Genomic DNA, 17,282 nt, shown 5'->3' with positions numbered 1-17,282 from the left:
GTGTGCACCTGTAATCCCAGCTACTTGGGAGGCTGAGGCAGGAGAATCGCTTGAACCCAGGAGGCGGAGGTTGTAGTGAGCTGAGATTGTACCGCTGCACTCCAGCCTGGGCAACATCTCAAAAAAACAAAAACAAAATCAAAGCACTCTGCAAGCTTCCTGGCTAACTCTTGTACATCACAGCAGGGGAAGTTTGATGCCTCTGAGGGCGATGCCAAAGCCAGGCGGGCTGCTGGGGTGTGAGCATGGAGTAAATGCAGCAAGGTCACAGATGACGGATGATGACTGCGGTGGGAAAACCCACATCGGGGCCTGCAAGCACGTCTCAGGAAGAGCTGTCTTGCTAGGGGCAAGCTTACGGTAAAGGATGACACCATCATTTGATAAAATGTTCTGTCATGCTTTTAGCGGCGAGTTTTTAACAATAAAGCAAAACACTCACCATGAACCAAATGTTAAAATCAATGTCAACCAAGCCACATAATTTCCTGTTCCACTTGGTTTTGAAATTCAACTTCTCCTTTATTTAAAAATGACATATCAAAACCAGTCTTCTCTTGAAGAGGTAACTTAGGAAATGGAGCAATTTACTGTGGCTTTAGAGGATGTAAAGTGGTCCGTGCAGTCGGACATGTACAGGGCAGCAGGTGGAGGCATGAGGACATAGAGCCGTCACTCAATGTGGTCCCCAGGCCAGCAGCAACTGCACAACGTGGGAGTTCCTTAGAAAGGTAGGATCCTGGACCTCACCCTGTTTCAGAACCTACATCTTTTTTTTTTTTTAATTTGCAAAAATTTATTCATATACAAATGTGCAATGTCAATAAAATGACCAAACAGGTTTGTTCTGGAAACATTTTCAATTGAATGGGAATTAAGTGCTTTGAAAAGTGACAAAGTGATCATACAGTGAAGTTGTCTCTTTCTTTATATAACAAGTATAAATCAGGTACTAACTTGATTTTACTCTGAATTAACCATGACATACTAAATGAACTTGGGCTTCAGGCAGAACCTACATCTTAAGGCGAGCTCCAGGCGATGGCTATGCACATTAAGGCTTAGGAAGCACTGTTCTAGGTAACAGCTCAGGTCTCTGGGCTTAGCACTACAGGAAGAACGTGACTAGGAAATGGAGACTTGGGTTCTGATCTCAGGCTTACCACTAAATACCTGCTGTTTCCCACAGCCCTGCCCGCTTCTCAAGACTGCGGGGGACCAAATGGGATCCTTATTAACAAGGTCCTGTAAGATCTGGGTCCAGCCTGCCTCAGACCTTACCATGTACTACTTTCTATTTTGAGTTGGGCTTTCTAGCCAGGCTGACCTCAAGCAGAGCTTGTTTCTGCCTCAGGGCCTTTGCACAGGCTGTTTTCTCTGCCTGGAACACCCTCCCTTTTGACCTCTGCACTGCAGCTGCCTCCTGTTAATCAGATCTCAGCCTAAATGTTGTCTCTCCAGTGAGACCCTCCAGGGACTGCATGAGTATCAAATACCTTTGACAAGAAATAAAACCTCCCCAGGCCGTGTGCGTTGGCTCATGCCTATAATTCCTGCACTTTGGGAGGCTGAGGTGGGTGGATCACCTGGGGTCAGGAGCTCAAGACCAGCTTGGCCAACATGGTGAAACCCCATCTCTACTAAAAATACAAAAAATTAGGGGTGGTGGTGCGCACCTATACCACCAGCTACTCGGGAGGCTGGGGCAGGAGAATCTCTTGAACCCAGGAGGTGGAGGCTGCAGTGAGCCATGTTCACACCACTGCCACTCCAGCCTGGGCAACAAGAGGGAAACTCTGTCTCAAAAAAGAAAAAAAAAAAAAAAAAAAAAAGACCTCCCTTGCTTTCCCCTACTGATTTCTCTTGGAAATGACAGCAATGTTACTGATTACTCTCGCAGCCCACACCCTGCAAATGGAAATCTGCCAACTTCATCCAGGAAGAAGACTGGAATGCAGGTTGCTTTTTATAGCATTTCAAGGAAAGATCATTCATTCACTGCCTATACATCCTTCATTCCGGCATCACTGTGAGATTCTGCATGCACATTAATTTCACCCATTCCTCTTGAAAAAGTGAAGGACTTAAACCAGAAAAGTGGCCACAGGTCACAAGATGGTTAACGTCACTGTTAACAGTGCCTTGGCCAAGGACAGCCAGATGGCCCGGAGGCTGGCTTGGCAAAGCTGCTGGAGAGTTGGGGAGGGCTGCGGGTTAACAGCAGGGAGCACATACTTCATTAGACTACAAGCCAGGAGCCGTCCAGAGGTGCCTTCTGCCGCAGAATGGAAATTTAATGATGGTTTATTGGTTTAGTTGTGATTTTCAGTTAAGCATGACAGAAATTGGTTTTAAGTCCAGTATTAGAGGTTCCAAAATGTTAGTTTACACAGTCTAATGATGTATGACGGGAGAAGGCCACAGCTGTTTTCTTTAATCTATTTACAATCTTCCCAGCAGAAAGGCTAAATGAACTCTCCTACCATTATCAGGTCAGGGCTAAATGCAGCCCCGATCACAGGCGGTGATGCCTTCTTATGAACTACTTCTGCCTGACTTTCCTTGGCTCAGAAAATACTACAAAGGGAAAAGGCGTGCTGAGAGCCTCTACTGCTCCGCCAAGTGTGCAGAACAAACAGTACAATGGCCCCATCTACTGACACGGGCTAAAACAGCAGACAGGACATGCGGCAACACAAGCAATCCTGCCTCGAGCTCCTCTTCACGCCCGTGACCCACAGCACTGCTGAGGAATGTCTGATGCCTAGTGAATTACTTTGTTATTGTCCTCAGGCACAAGGTGATACGAGGGGTTTCTAGTATTTTCTCTAGGGTTCCAGGTCTTCATTCTTGTTTACGCCTAGTGTGTGTGTGTTTTGTTTTTTTTTTGGAAACGGAGTCTCACTCTGTTGCCCAGGCTAGAGTGCAATGGCATGATCTTGGCTCACTGCAAGCTCCGCCTCCCGGGTTCACGCCATTCTCCTGCCTTAGCCTCCTGAGTAGCTGGGCCCGCCACCATGCCTGGCTGATTTTTTGTATTTTTAGTAGAGATGGGGTTTCACCATGTTAGCCAGGATGGTCTTGATCTCCTGACCTCATGAGTTTATGCCTAGTTTGTTGTTGTTTTTTTTTTTTTTTTTTTTGAGACAAAGTCTTGCTGTCACCCAGGCTGGAGTGCAATGGCACGATCTCGGCTCACTGCAACCTCCTGCTCCCAGGTTCAAGCGATTCTCCTGCAGCCTCCTGAGTAGCTGGGATTACAGGTGCGCACCACCACACCCGGCTAATTTTTTTGTATTTTTAGTAGAGATGGGGTTTCACCATGTTGGTCAGGTTGGTCTCGAACTCCTGACCTCATGATCTGCCCACCTCGGCCTCCCAAAGTGCTGGGATTACAGGCGTGAGCCACCGCGCCCGGCTGTTTATGCCTAGTTTTAAATTAGCTGGACAGCTCCAGATGCAACCAGAGGTGCAATGGTTTTGTATCGGATCAAGTGCTGTGAGCCCTTCTCCAGGTCAATCACGTAGTCCCTGAAAAAGAGGGAAACACATTTGCCTGCAGAGCTCAGGTGGCCCTCCATCAGGAGGAACATGCCCGCTGTGAAAGATGCACGTCACTCACCTCTGCTCATCTGTGTCTGGTTCTACCAGTATGTTTTCTTGTCGTTCTCTCACTCTCAGAAACACGTAAGAATCTAGATCTGGTTTGGGAACTGCCAGGAAAACAGCAATGTGATTAGGAAATGCTCGGCCAACAAAGTCAACAAAGGAAAAGTTGCTGGGAAGAATGGTATGGCACACTCAGGGTTTAGTTAGGAGCCCAGCCCATTCCTACTCTTCTAAGATGCAGATAGAGTGGCTGACCAGGGAGGAAACTGGACATGGATTAGGCCTTTTGTTTTCCTCAGGCAGCCTCAGCAAAATGACCAATTCAGGGTTCCACAAGTCTGGTATGGGTCTGACTTGCTCCTGGTGTTACGGGTTACACTGTGTCCCTGCAAAATTCATATGTTGAAGCCCTAACCCCCAGTACTTCAGTGTGGGATTGTATTCGGAAACAGGGCTTTTAAAGAAGCAATTAAGTGAAAGCCAGGCCAGTAGTGTGGGCCCTAATCCAATCTGACTGGTGTCTTATAAGAAGAGAATAGGCCAGGCACAGTGGCTCATGCCTGTGATCTCAGCGTTTTGAGAGGCTGAGGCTGGAGGATCAATTGAGGCCAGGAGTTTGAGACCAGCCTATGCAACATAGCAAGATTCTGTCTCCACAAAAAAAAATAAAAAATAATAGCCAAGCATGGTGGCACATGCCTGTAGTTCCAGCTACTTGGGAAGCTGAGGTGGGAGGATCGCTTGAGCCCAGGAGTTCAAGGCTGCAGTGAGCTATGACAGTGTCAATGTACTCCAGCTGGGGCAACTGAGCAAGACCTTATCTCAAAAAACAAAAAACAATTTAAAAAGGTGGGGGGGAGGCAGGGGACTAGGACACACACAGACTAGGATTAGTGATCTTATAAAAGTAGCCTGAGAGTCTGCTTGCCCCTTGCCCCTTCCCTTCTCTGTGAGGACATATGGAAGGCGACATCTATGAGGAACAGGCTCTTGGCAGACACTGAATCTGTGGGGGCCTGGATTCTGGACTTCCCAGCCTCCATAACTGTGAGCAGCCCAAAGGGGCTAAGACCCTATTCCACCACCGCAGGGGTGGCCGTGTGGCCCCCAGCCCCAGCACAGGCTGGGCAGAGATGAATTTCCAGGGCTCAGGTGTACTGGAGCTCGTTTGATTTGGTGTGGCAATTTTGCCTGAGGAGGTCTTGCTTGGATCTGGTGCACTGTGAAACACTGAGGAATATGGGCTTTATCCTGTAAGCCAGGGGCCCCCGGTGCGTTGATCTGATGTTAAGGGCTCTGCCTATACCTCCCTTTCCTTGCTCAGCAGCCCTCAGGGGCCGGTGCAAAGAGGCCCAAGGAGGGGCTCTGGCCAAGCTCCCCTTCCCTGGCTCCCCTCCCTCCTCTCTCCACACCCTCCAACCTGCTCCCTCTTCTGAGGCCACAGGGACTCACTGGAGGTCTCCCTAGCCTCCTGTTTCAGCCCTCCCCTTCAGCTAGACGGGCCCTGTGCATTCTGGGACCTGTGATGAAGAGACCACCAGCCCCTCTGAGCAGGGACAATGTTGGCGTAGGCTCTGCAGCGCTGGTACTCGGGGCTGCCAGCACCTCGCAGAGGCTCAGCAGATGGCTACCGAAGGCGAACGCGGCTCCACGCCCGAGTCTACAAGCACCAGTGCAGTCATGGGGCTCAGCCCACCCCAGGGAACAAGGAAGCAATGTTCAAATGCCTACCATTGGATCTGCTTTCCGTGATTTTTTTGGTTTTTAGCTAGAACCCTTCCTCTTCTTTCTGTTTATCTACATACTTATTTTTTCGTATTTGGGTAAAAACAGTGAAGAGAGGATCCTACCCTGGGACACCTGAGGATGGGTGGGCCACCTGCAGGGAGAATGTCCTGTTTACCTGCCTGAAAGAGGTCCACCTTCTGTAAGTTAGGGGGCATGTGCTTCAAGGCGACATTTTTCAGATAGGACTCTGTGTTCGCCATGAACCTGAAAGACATGGATTCAAATCGCTGTGGTGTGCACAGCTGATGGACGTCCAAGGTTAGCAAGCAGCAGTGCACAGGCCTCTAGGACAGGCCTCATGCTGAACCAGCCAGGTGCCCCACGCCAATGGCTCACTCACTCACTCTCTGGCAAAGGCCAACTCTTCCGGCGAGAGGCTGGAAGGCTCCCCCTCAGGACGTGTTTTCTCCTTCTCAAGGACATGAGGGAAAAACTTCTCTATCTGTGAGGATAAAGCAAAATCTTCATGAAAACATCGGCAAAAGTCAAAGAGAAGGATGTGGTTAACATAAAGAGGGTTTACACAACCCTCCTGAGGAAGGACATGTGGCCTGGAGGTGGGATAGGGTGGGTGGAGAGGCACACCACAAGACACAGCACAACGTCTCTGAGACACCCTTGCAGGCAAGCTATGGACCTGGGGCTGGAGGACAGCTTGGACTGGGAGACTCCTAAGTGGCTGAACAAAGAATGCTGACTCAATGGGTAGATGTCAAACTGTAGGGAAGTCTTTGGTGAAAGACCCTTGCCACAGTCCAATTAATACTCACATAAGGTTTTTTTTTTTGAGATGGAGTCTCACTGTGTTGTCCAGGCTGGAATGCAGTGGTGCGATCTCGGCTCACTGCAACCTCCAACTATCTGGTTCAAGTGATTCTCCAGCCTCAGCCTCCCAAGTAGCTGGGATTACAGGCACCCACCACCACACCCAGATGATTTTTGTATTTTTAGTAGAGATGGGGTTTCACCATGTTGTCCAGGCTGGTCTCAAACTCCTGACCTCAGGTGATCCACCTGCCTTGGCCTCCCAAAGTGCTGGGAATACAGGCGTGAGCCACTGCACCCAGCTGGTCATCACCAGCTTTGGTAAGCATGTCATCAAAAACCTTACGTAGGCCAGGCACAGTAGCTCATGCCTGTAATCCCAGCACTTTGGGAGGCCAAGGTGGGTGTGGATCACCTGAGGTCAGGAGTTCGAGATCAGCCTGGCCAACATGGTGAAACCCTGTCTTTTCTAAAAATCAGCTGGGCATGGTGGCAGGGGCATGTAACCCCAGCTACTTGGAAGGCTGAGGCAACAGAATCACTTCAACCTGGGGGCGAAGGTTGCAGTGAGCTGAGATCGCGCCACTGCACTCCAGCCTGAGCAACAGAGTGAGACTCTGTCAAAAAAAAAAAAAAAAAAAAATCGAAAAAACACAATCAAACAAATAAAAAAACAAGGGGGCTGATGACATAAAGTATTAAGAGACAGCTAATACATTAGGTGACAAGATCAGGATCCAGAGACAAGGGAAATGGCCCAGTTTAATAAGATAAAGCTTAAGAGAGATAAGTATCAAGCCCTACATTTAAGGAGCCAAAACCTAAGCCATACAAGTGGAGGACAGTGACTGGATGGGGTAATTATCATCTTAAAAGGGGTTAGCGTCCACGGGAGTGAAGAATGAGCTCAGGCAGCGTACCTGTCAATATGCTAATGTGATAAATATGCTAACGTGATGTGGTTGGCATTACTACCAGCTTAATAACCAGAATAAGATAAATGATCATTCTGTTTTTCACAAACTTGGTCAAACTACAACTGGGATACTGTGTTCAGTTTAAGACAGTGTAACTTAAGAAGGACAGAGACAAACAAGAACCCTTTTAGAGAAGAGACCAGGAGAGTAAATGGTTCGAACGGCTAAAATGTGTGCCTGGAGAACACTTCGAGGAGGCTGTGGGCAGTCTTCAGATAGCTGAAGCATTCTCATGTAGAAGAGATAATTTATTTGTAAGAACTAAAGAGACACATAGAACCAAATGAAAAGAAATGTCAAGGAAGTAAGAATTTCTCAGAGTTATAAAATAGGAATGTTTTGCAATTTCCCTTTTTTTTTTTTTTTTTTTTTGAGGCGGAGTCTCGCTCTGTTGCCCAGGCTGGAGTGCAGTGGCACGATCTCGGCTCACTGCAACCTCCATCTCCGGGGTTCAAGCAATTCTCCTGTCTCAGCCTCCTGAGTAGCTGGGACTACAGGCACCTGCCACCACGCCTGGCTAATTTTTTTATTTTTAGTAGAGATGGGGTTTCACCTTGTTGGTCAGGCTGGTCTCAAACTCCTGACCTCAGGTGATCCACCCGCCTAGCCTCCCAAAGTGCTGGGATTACACGTGTGAGCCACCACGCCTGGCCTGCAATTTCATTTTTGTAAGTTAGATAGCCACAAAGCTGTAGGCGAATGTAAGTCATCCTGGTTCATTTGACACTGACGGTGGCCATCTGACAGACAAAATAGTTTTGGAAACAAGTTCTCCTCTAGTCAGCATTCCCTATTGACCAATGCCAACAACTCTCCCTTCAGCACCGCCATGCTGTAACGCAAGGGGGCACCACTCACTAGGCAGGTGAACAGACTAAAAATGTGCACTGTGATCCTGCAGTGGGCAACACACATTCCTCTGTGCTTCCACGGAGCAATCTCACCCCCTCCTTACACTTTAGCTACACGTATATTGTGCTCTTAGCAGCATCTTCAGGTCCTGGACCCTCCTGGGCCCCAGCCCAAGTTCTCCCCAGGACATTCAGTCTGCATTACAGACTGCGCTGTCTCAATCCCTCCAGGTATCTCCACGTCAAACCTTCATGAGGCGACACCGCAAGTAGCTGCTGAGGACGTAGCGGATCCTCTCCATCTCCATTTGGTGGATGCTGACCTTCAGGTCCTCCCTTTTGGCTCTCCTGAGATTTTCTTCCTATTAAATGAGAAACGCAGGTTTATAAAAAACATGATGTTCAACCATCATCACTGGCAACGTTGAGGACCCAGACTATGTTTCAGTCCAACGAAAACAAAAATATCATGTGAGTTTTCATTTTATCATTGTATAAAGTATAAACAATAGTCATTTACTTTTAGAAAATGACCATTTGAATAGAATCTGTTCAGCCAGAGGGTTCCAGAAGAACTCCAATCTGATTATAAGGGAGATAATACAGCACACAGAAGAAACTTCCATTGGGTCTAAAAAGCAGTATTAAAACATCAGCTGAGAAACTGAAATATCCACATTTTACAGCTTCTCTGAATTTGACAACGATTTATGCTCAGATCATCTAGGCCAGGGACCACAAACTCAAATGTTTGCAGGGGCCAGGTGGGGAGGCTACAAGAGAAGGGTGGGTAGTCAGGGGCTGTGGGGAGCAGGGAGTACATTCATGGACAGCTCTCATGGGACTGCTCTGGTCAACTGTTCTCATGCAAAAATGCAGGATTTTAGACTTTTCATGGGAAGCCAATATCCAGATATTTACAGGAACTCTCAAGATTGATAAACATAGATAACGAATTCAATGTTTTTTTAAAGAACTGGACTGTGAGTTGAGCCGAACAAAACAGATTTGCTATCAGACCACAAGCTCTCAGTGTGCTGACCAAATGCTTTTACCTTTCTCCTCCTTTGTCAACCCAAGAGAAGCGACTCTTACCATGTGCTCCAGCTGTTCCATGACACATTCTACAATCTCAGGCTTGCTCTCCAGCAGCTCAGGGGCAAACTTTTCATTCATCCAGGCCTAAAAGACAAATGCCAGAAAAAGCAAGCATCACCCACCACAGAGCTAAACAACCCCGTGAGTCAGCCCAAGTCCAACGAAAACCAGGGATGGCACAGGTGAGAAAACTGTCTGCCCACCAACTGGAAACGCTGAAGGTGTTTTGAAGACAAACTACGTTTAGCGATTGCTTTCTCGTGTCTTGTTTTAGTTGGGAGGCTGTGTTCACAACCTTCTATTCAACTGACACTCATACAAACCCTTGCTTACTTCAGTTAGTATGATGCTTGGTGCTGAGAGTGACACCACCTGGTGTTCAAACAGTGCCTTTGCCAGGCAGCCCGGGCACACTGTTACTCCACCAGCTCCTTTCCCCCAGGCAGCGCCTCCACCAGCTCCTTTCCCCCAGGCAGCGCCACCCCACGTCTATTTAGAGAGAAAGCAACAACCCACCAATCCACACAGCTCTTCATTCCTGAAGCTCAGAGCACTTCATAAATATTGTTCATTCATCATCATCATATCTCAGAGAAAATGGATATAGTTATCCTCATCTGATTGAAAAAATACAGATTGAGTAATTTACTAATGGCCCCAAAGTATACAGGATCATAATAGAAACAGGCGCTCTTCTATTATGGAGTTTTGGAGCCAGAGGTTAAAGCTCTAATTTATGACTCAGGCACAGCTGTTTGGTTCATTTTAGAGACTTCCAAGGCTTAGAGAACTGAAATATCCCTAAGTGACTGAGGAAAGCTACACTTATCTTTCAATTACAGGAAATGTAGTTTTAGCATAGCTCAGAATTATATGCTGACCGGGCTCAACTTTTTTTTTCTGACGTCCTTGAGCGTCTGCTTCTCCCCATGATCACCGTCAAGACACATTACCAAATGCTGGGTATGGCTACTGTCATAGCGTTTGTGCAGAGCCTGAGCATCTGTAACAGTCCTGCAGACTGAAACAAACAAACAAACAAAAAAACCCTGCATAATGCATGGGAAAACATCGTATTTTCTGGAGTGCTTATTAGGAGCAGTATTTCTGATTTTTATTAAATATTGAATAATTTTTATTTATTTATTTTTGAGGCACAGTCTCATTCTGTTGCCCAGGCTGGAGAGCAGAAGCATGATCCCAGCTCACTGCAGCCTCTGCCTCTCAGGTTCAAGCGATTCTCCTGCCTCAGCCTTCCGAGCAGCTGGAATTACAGGCATGTGCCACTATGCCCAGCTAATTTTTGTATTTTTATTAGAGACAGGGTTTCACCGTGTTGGTCAGGCTGGTCTTGAACTCCTGACCTCGAGTGATCCACCTGCCATGGCCTCTCAAAGTGCTGGGGTTACAGGCGTGAGCCACCGAGCCCAGCCAAATACTGAATAATTTTTAAAACTACAAGAACAAGCCAGGTGTGGTGGCTCACGCCTGTAATCCCAGCACTTTGGGAGGCCGAGGCAGGCAGATCATGAGGTCAGGAGATCAAACCATCCTGGCTAACATGGTGAAACCCTATCTCTATTAAAAATACAAAAAATTAGCTGGGCGTGGCACGCCTGTAGTCCCAGCTACTTGGGAGGCTGAGGCAGGAGAATTGCTTGAAGCCCGGAGGCAGAGGTTGCAGTGAGCCGAGATTGAGCCACTGCACTCCAGCCAGGGCAACAGAGCAAGACTCCATCTCAAAAAAAAAAAAAAAAAAAAAAAAGCCCTGTGTGTCCCTCCCTCCTCAGAGGTAATCATTAGCTTGAATTTCATGTTGAATTTTCTTTATGGTCTCACTACATTTGTTTATATCTCTATAGAATACCTCTCAACCTGTTCATGACAGGATATTCAAAGAAAATGATAGTGCTTGTCTGGTACACTGGGGTAGCATCGGGGACCACTTCATTTACATTATGAAATTATGACAATAAAGTATAAAACATTAGGTGGAAGCTTATATTAGTATAAAACTTTCATATAAATCTTTCCAAAATTTTTACTGAGAAACTTGTATCTAAATCCAATCTTTTTTTTTTTTTTTTCAAATCATGTTTTATGCTTGAAATGGCTACATCTGGTTTCTGGTCACACAGTGGCACAATAATGGCTCACTGCATTCTTGACCTCCAAGGCTTAAGTGATCCTCCTGCCTCAGCCTCCAGAGTAGCTGGGACTAAAGGTACATACCACAAAGCCTGGCTAATTTTTAAATTTTTTTTTTTATAAAGATGGGGTTTTACCATGTTGCCTATGGTGGTCTTCGAACTCCTGGCCTCAAGACATCCCCCTGCATTAGCCTCCAGAAGTGTTGGGATGACAGGCTTGAACCACTGTGCCTGGCCCCTGATCAAAATTCTAAATGCCAATCTGTTCATTATTGCTACGGGCTGAAGCATGTCCCCCCTCAAAAATCTACCTAACTTCCAGGACCTCAGACCATGACTGTATTTGGAGATGGGGGTCTTTAAAGAAGTGATTAAGTTAAAATGAGGTCATTAGGATGGCCCCTAATCCAGTAAGACTGGTGTCCTGATAAGAGGTAATTTTAACACAGACACACACGAGAGGGAAGACCACGCAATGACACAGGGAGAATATGGCCACCTACAAGCCCAAGGCAGAGGCCTCGGAAGAAGCCAACTATGCTGGCACTTTGACCCCAGCCTCTAGAATTAAGAAAATAAATTTCTATTTGAGCCACCCGGTCTTTGGGACTTCGCTCTGCGGCCCTAGCAAACTAAAACAATCACTAAAATAAGCAAATCTGCACTACAGGTAACAACTTTTAAATCACTTTTTACAGGCATTAAAGGGTATCCTATATATGCTCCTGGAGCTGTTCTCATCAGTGGCCCTGTCAGGCTGTCCCTTTGGCTGTGCCACACAGCATAAGAGACAGGATCTGGCTGTGGCAGCCATGCAGGTGGCAGGTCACTTCCTTGGCTGCACTCAGGGCACTGTACTAGAGCATCAGGCATGAGATGTTACTGTAGCTTACCCACCGGCAAGCCGCAGCTGTGCTGTCAGACCCCCCGCCGCCCCATCCTCTAGCTGCCTTTCAAGGACCCCGATGATGCTCACTTGAAAGAGTAACCAGCCTGGGGCTCCAGCTGTCCTGGAAGGTGCAGGGGTTCCACACAGAGGCATCTGTGGCATTGCAGTGTGCCACATCACCCAAGGGTGGCGGCTCTGCCTTGAACAATAATTTTGCAAGTTTGAACTTTACATAAAGTGTTTCTTTGGCAGCTCATATTTTATGGTTGTTATTGTTCTACATTATGTTCCTGTTATTCATGCTGTTTCAGGAGTTATTTTACTCATTTTCACTGCTGTTTTATTCCCACTGTATATGGTATATTTTCTCAATGCTATTTGTTTATGGTTATCTAGGTTATTTTCATTTTTAACTACGGCAATGTGTGAACATACTGTGGATGTCTCCTAGAGTACATGTGGAAGTTTTCACTAGGTATGCACCTGGGGGTGGAATTACTGGGCCGCAGGTATGTGCACCTTCATCTTTACTAGACAATAACAAATTATTTTCCAAAGCGATTATACCTATTTATATCCCATGGCAGTATATAAGTGTGCAAATTGCTCTACATTTTTTTTTTTTTTTTGAGATGGAGTCTTGCTCTGTTGCCCAGGCTGGAGTGCAGTGGCATGATCTCGGCTCTCTGCAATCTCCACCTCCTGGGTTCAAGAGATTCTCCTGCCTCAACCTCCTGAGTAGGTGGGATTACAGGCGTGCCAACACACCTGGCTAATTTTTGTATTTTTAGTAGAGACGGGGTTTCCCCATGTTGGCCAGGATGGTCTCGAACTCCTGACTTCAGGTGATCCCCCCACCTTGGCCCAAAGCGCTGGGATTACAGGTGTGAGCCACCGCACCCGGCCTGCCCTATATTCTTAATTTTTTCTTTTCGGGATAAGATCTCAATACGATCCTCAGGCTGGTCTCAAACTCCTGGGCTCAAATGAACCTCCCACTTGGGCTTCCTGAGTTGCTAGAACTACAGGCATGAGCCACTGCACTCAGCTGCTCTACATTCTTGCCATACTTTATATTGCTCACGTTTTTCAGTTCTTCCAATCTGATAGATATGAAATGATATCTCATGATTTTAATTTTCATTTTCCTGATTACTAAAAAGGTTGAACATCTTTTTCATATGCTTATTGGTCATCCAGTTTTCTTCTTCTCTGAGGTATCAGTCTGTATTGGGCAGTCTGAAAGAGCTGTTTATGTACTGTGGATAATCATCTTGTGTCAGCTACATATTAATATTTTGCAAATATCTTCTCCCAGCCTGGTGGCCTGTCTTTTCACTCTAATCCAGAAGTACAAACAGGCTGGGCACAGTGGCTGATGCCTGTAATCCCAGCACTTTGGGAGGCTAAGCAGGCAGATCACAAGGTCAGAAGTTGGAGACCAGTCTGGCCAACATAGCGAAACCCAATATGGTGAAACCCCATCTCTACTAAAAATACAAAAATTAGCCAGGCGTGGTGGTGCACACCTGTAGGCCCAGCTACTCAGGAGGCTGATGCAGCAGAATCGCTTGAACCTGGGAGGTGGAGGCTGCAGTGAACCAAGATCACACCACTGCACTCCAGGAATGTATCCCTTTTTTCCTTTATGCTATGTGCCTTTTGATTTTTATTTAATGAACCCTTTCTAATGAACCAGGAATTCTTAATGCTGTTCCACAAACTAGGTCTGTGGGTGGATTTCAGGGGCTCTCTGATCCCCTGGAAGTCATATGCAAAATTCTGTATGGATGCATGCGTGCGTTATTCTGGGATGAAAGACCACAGTTTCTACCAGTTTCTAAAAAAGGTCTGTGATATAAAAACAGATTAAGAATCACTGCTAAATAGTAAGGATTATCATATAAGGTATAATTTAAAAATTATTTTAGTTTGGTTTTGTCATTCGTGATATCATGTATGGCAGGGAAGAATGAAGAATACTAAAGTAGCAAACATGAGAGAGCTCTGGAAAGGGGCAGTTAGAGCAAGAGGATAAGGATACTTACTATGAACAGCTCACATCTAATGAGTGCTTATCACGTGTCAGACAGCATGCTGAGTGCTTTACACAATTACCACATTTAATCAAAAACTCCAGGACGTAGACACTATTATCATCTCAATTTTATTTTATTATTTTTTTGAGACAGAGTTTCACTCTTATTGCCCAGGCTGGAGTGCAATGGTGGGTGGGATCTTGGCTCACCACAACCTCTGCCTCCCAGGTTCAAGTGATTCTCTGGCCTCAGCCTCCCGAGTAGCTGGGATTACAGGCATGCGCCACCACACCCGGCTAATTTTTGTTATTTAGTAGAGACAGGGTTTCACCATGTTGGTAAGGCTGATCTCGAACTCCTGGACCTCAGGTGATCCGCCCACCTCAGCCTACCAAAGTGCTGGGATTACAGGCTTGAGCCACTGTGCCCGGCCCTATTGTCTCAATTTTATAGTCAAGCAATGGCTTGAGACAGACTCCCTAACTTGCTTAAGATCACATAACAGAGGAGTGTCACAGACAGATTTAAATCCAGATAGTCTGAACTCCTGTTACCAGAGCATCATAAGATATAAGTGTAAAGAACACAGTTACTAGCACATGGGAAATATGCAATAAGTCATAGCTATTATAACTTAAAGGAGAAATATTTCAGAAAGGGTTTTAGATAAGCAGTGGACATATGGAGAGCAGATGACTCAAGAAAAAACGTGAGAAAAAGGAAAAATATGACCAGTTTTCCCTTACAGGCATTTCTGCATTTTCTTGCTAAACAGGCATTCTTCAGGCAAACAGCAGATGTTCAAGGGACTAAGGTAAAGAAGTTCAGGGACCTCTACAGTCCCTGAAAATATCACGTGGATCCTTGCTCTGTGAACTGTTCATTGAATGTGCCCAAAGCTGTCCCTTACTGACCCCACTTGGGGATGCTGTGTTTGACATGATGAGGTCTCTAACAGATGTCCTTCCTGCTTCCCGTTTCCATGTAGATGGTAAGATCCAGTCCCTGTTCTCCTGAAATAAGCCCCGAATTCCATTTCCTCATTTTGTGATCCCTGATATTCACAGTTGAACTAAATAAAAAGGCTGACTGGAGCAAAGGGATTCCATCTGGGATGCTTACCTGCTCCAACCTTTCAATGAGCTCTGCAGGAGTTAGGACCACTTCCTCACTACCCCCATCAGAGTCCTGTCCCAGGAAATCCTGTTCTTCGGTCATCTTCTCTGAAACCAGGAACCTAATGAGAGGGAAAGAACCAATACTCTGCAATGCGTTTCCTAATTATTTGCAAGAATAGACATCTATCTGGAGAAGGGAAAGGTTTGTTGAGGTTTCCTGGGGTTGTAGAGGCCCATTAGCAAGTGGTGAGAGAACGCAGGGACTCTAGTTTCCCAGCGTCTGCCTCTTCCTCCAAGGCTTAGGTCAGGTATCCAAACAAGCCTCCCCTTTACTACTGTCCACCAGGAGCTGAGCACCCATCACACCATACAATCACTATTCATTTCTTTGACTTCCCAGTAGAGGTCTTGTTCCTCAGGGACGGGGTTCGTTTTAGTTCAAATACGAATCGCGCCTCTGCTCAGTGCCTGGCACTAAGCACTGGGGACGCAATGACCTGGGAAACCCCTGCGCTCAGCACAGCGCTTGACTCCTAGCAAGCACTTAACATTATTGGGAGCTGGCCGGGCTCACGCCTGTAATCCCAGCACTTTGGGAAGCCGAGGCAGGAAGATACCTTGAGCCCAGTAGTTCGAGACCAGCCTGGGCAACATAGAGAGATCCTGTCTCTATAAAAACAAAAACTGTTAGGAAGATTAATCAATGCTAATTTCCCAGAGCCACAAGGCCCGGCGACATTAGACCAGTCGGCGACCCCAAAGGCCTAAGGAGGTGGATGGCGGGGAAGAGGAAAGTCCCTGGGGTCGCAGGGAAACTGCGAACATCCCCCTCCCCTCCTCCCTCTCAGTGCCACCCACACAGGCCTGCCCTCGCCACAGAGGTCCCATTCGACGCTCACTCGGGGACCTGGGAGACAGCGAGGCACTCCACAGCAGCCGGCGGTAAGGACGGGGAGTTCGTGGGGACGCAGTCGGGGCACCAGGAAGCGGGAAGACAGCGGAACAAACTGCTCAAGGCCTTGCCGGGACAAACCCGACCCTCCAACTTATCAGCTCCCGCGCTACTCTCGCAAATTTTCCGCCCAGGCACGACGTCATCGCGCACGGGCGACGCTGACCAATCAAGGCGCGGCGGGAAGAGCGGGGCGGTCTCCTTGGGCCCGCCCACCCGACGGGCGGGGACTGTCTTAGCGACGGCCCGCAGTCCCAGCAACCCAAGGACTTGAGGCGGCGGGAGGCTGGTCCGGATTGGCCCCGCCCACCTGGGCCGGCCGCTCCGCTGTTCGGTCCGGGTTGCACTACCCAAGAGCGTCGGGAGGGGGCGCCCGCCACCGCGGCCAAGGGGAGCGGCGGTGTCCGCCCCAGGGGGTCCCACCCAGAAGTATGCTGTTGAAAGCAGGCCGCTGCAGCCTCCTGGGCCGTCTCCACCCACAGCTCTCGTGGCTCTTTGGATTCCTCCGTCTTTGCGGGGTTTCAGCTGTGGTCACTATGGTCATTGCCTTCAGAATCTCCAGTATATTCCTTTTTATCTTTCTTGAGACAGGGTCTCGTTCTGGTGCCCAGGCTGGAGTGCAGTGGCACCACCACAGCTCACTGCAACCTCCGCCTCCCGGGCTCAAACGATCCTCCCACCTCAGCCTCTGGAGTAGCTGGGACCACAAACCAGCACCACCACGCCCGGCTATTTTTTATTTTAATTTTTTTAAAATAGAACTGTGGCGGGGTTGGGGGTGGGGGGTGTTCTCCCTATGATGGCCAGGCTGGTCTCGAACTCAAGGATCCAAGCAATCCTCCCACCTCGGCCTCACAAAGTGGATAGTGGTTCTTGAAGCCTGGGATCGGACGAACGGCAGAAGCATCGCCTGGGAATCCGCAAAAATGCAGATTCTCAGGCCTCACCCTGGCCCACCGAATCAGAAACTGGGGGTATTTCACCAGACCCAGCCCCTCCCGGTGACCCTGACGCAGGTGAGGTTTGAGAATCACTGCTTTGGGGCC

General features: G+C 47.7%; 1 protein-coding gene across 2 annotated transcripts; it reads right to left on the bottom strand.

Moving 5' to 3' along the window:
- Positions 1–501: 501 nt before the first annotated feature.
- On the bottom strand, positions 502–16,368 carry GINS4 (GINS complex subunit 4). 2 transcript variants are annotated; one of them, XM_003269622.4, is made up of 8 exons: positions 16,184–16,368; positions 15,289–15,403; positions 9,086–9,172; positions 8,239–8,352; positions 5,742–5,839; positions 5,513–5,601; positions 3,623–3,713; positions 502–3,531 (listed from the first exon to the last, which is right to left on the bottom strand). In XM_003269622.4, exons 2-8 carry the CDS (start codon positions 15,382–15,384, stop codon positions 3,435–3,437), a joined length of 672 nt encoding a protein of 223 aa, XP_003269670.1. In that variant the 5' UTR covers positions 15,385–15,403; positions 16,184–16,368; the 3' UTR covers positions 502–3,434. The 2 variants fall into 2 exon arrangements, with proteins under 2 accessions (XP_003269670.1, XP_030673030.1); XM_030817170.1 differs by having other exon boundaries at positions 3,410–3,531; positions 16,192–16,343.
- Positions 16,369–17,282: the final 914 nt, after the last annotated feature.

The sequence above is a fragment of the Nomascus leucogenys genome, chromosome 8 (assembly GCF_006542625.1).
Source record: "Nomascus leucogenys isolate Asia chromosome 8, Asia_NLE_v1, whole genome shotgun sequence".
In the NCBI taxonomy this organism is placed as follows: Eukaryota; Metazoa; Chordata; class Mammalia; order Primates; family Hylobatidae; genus Nomascus; species Nomascus leucogenys.
This window is presented reverse-complemented; position numbering and strand designations above follow the sequence as displayed.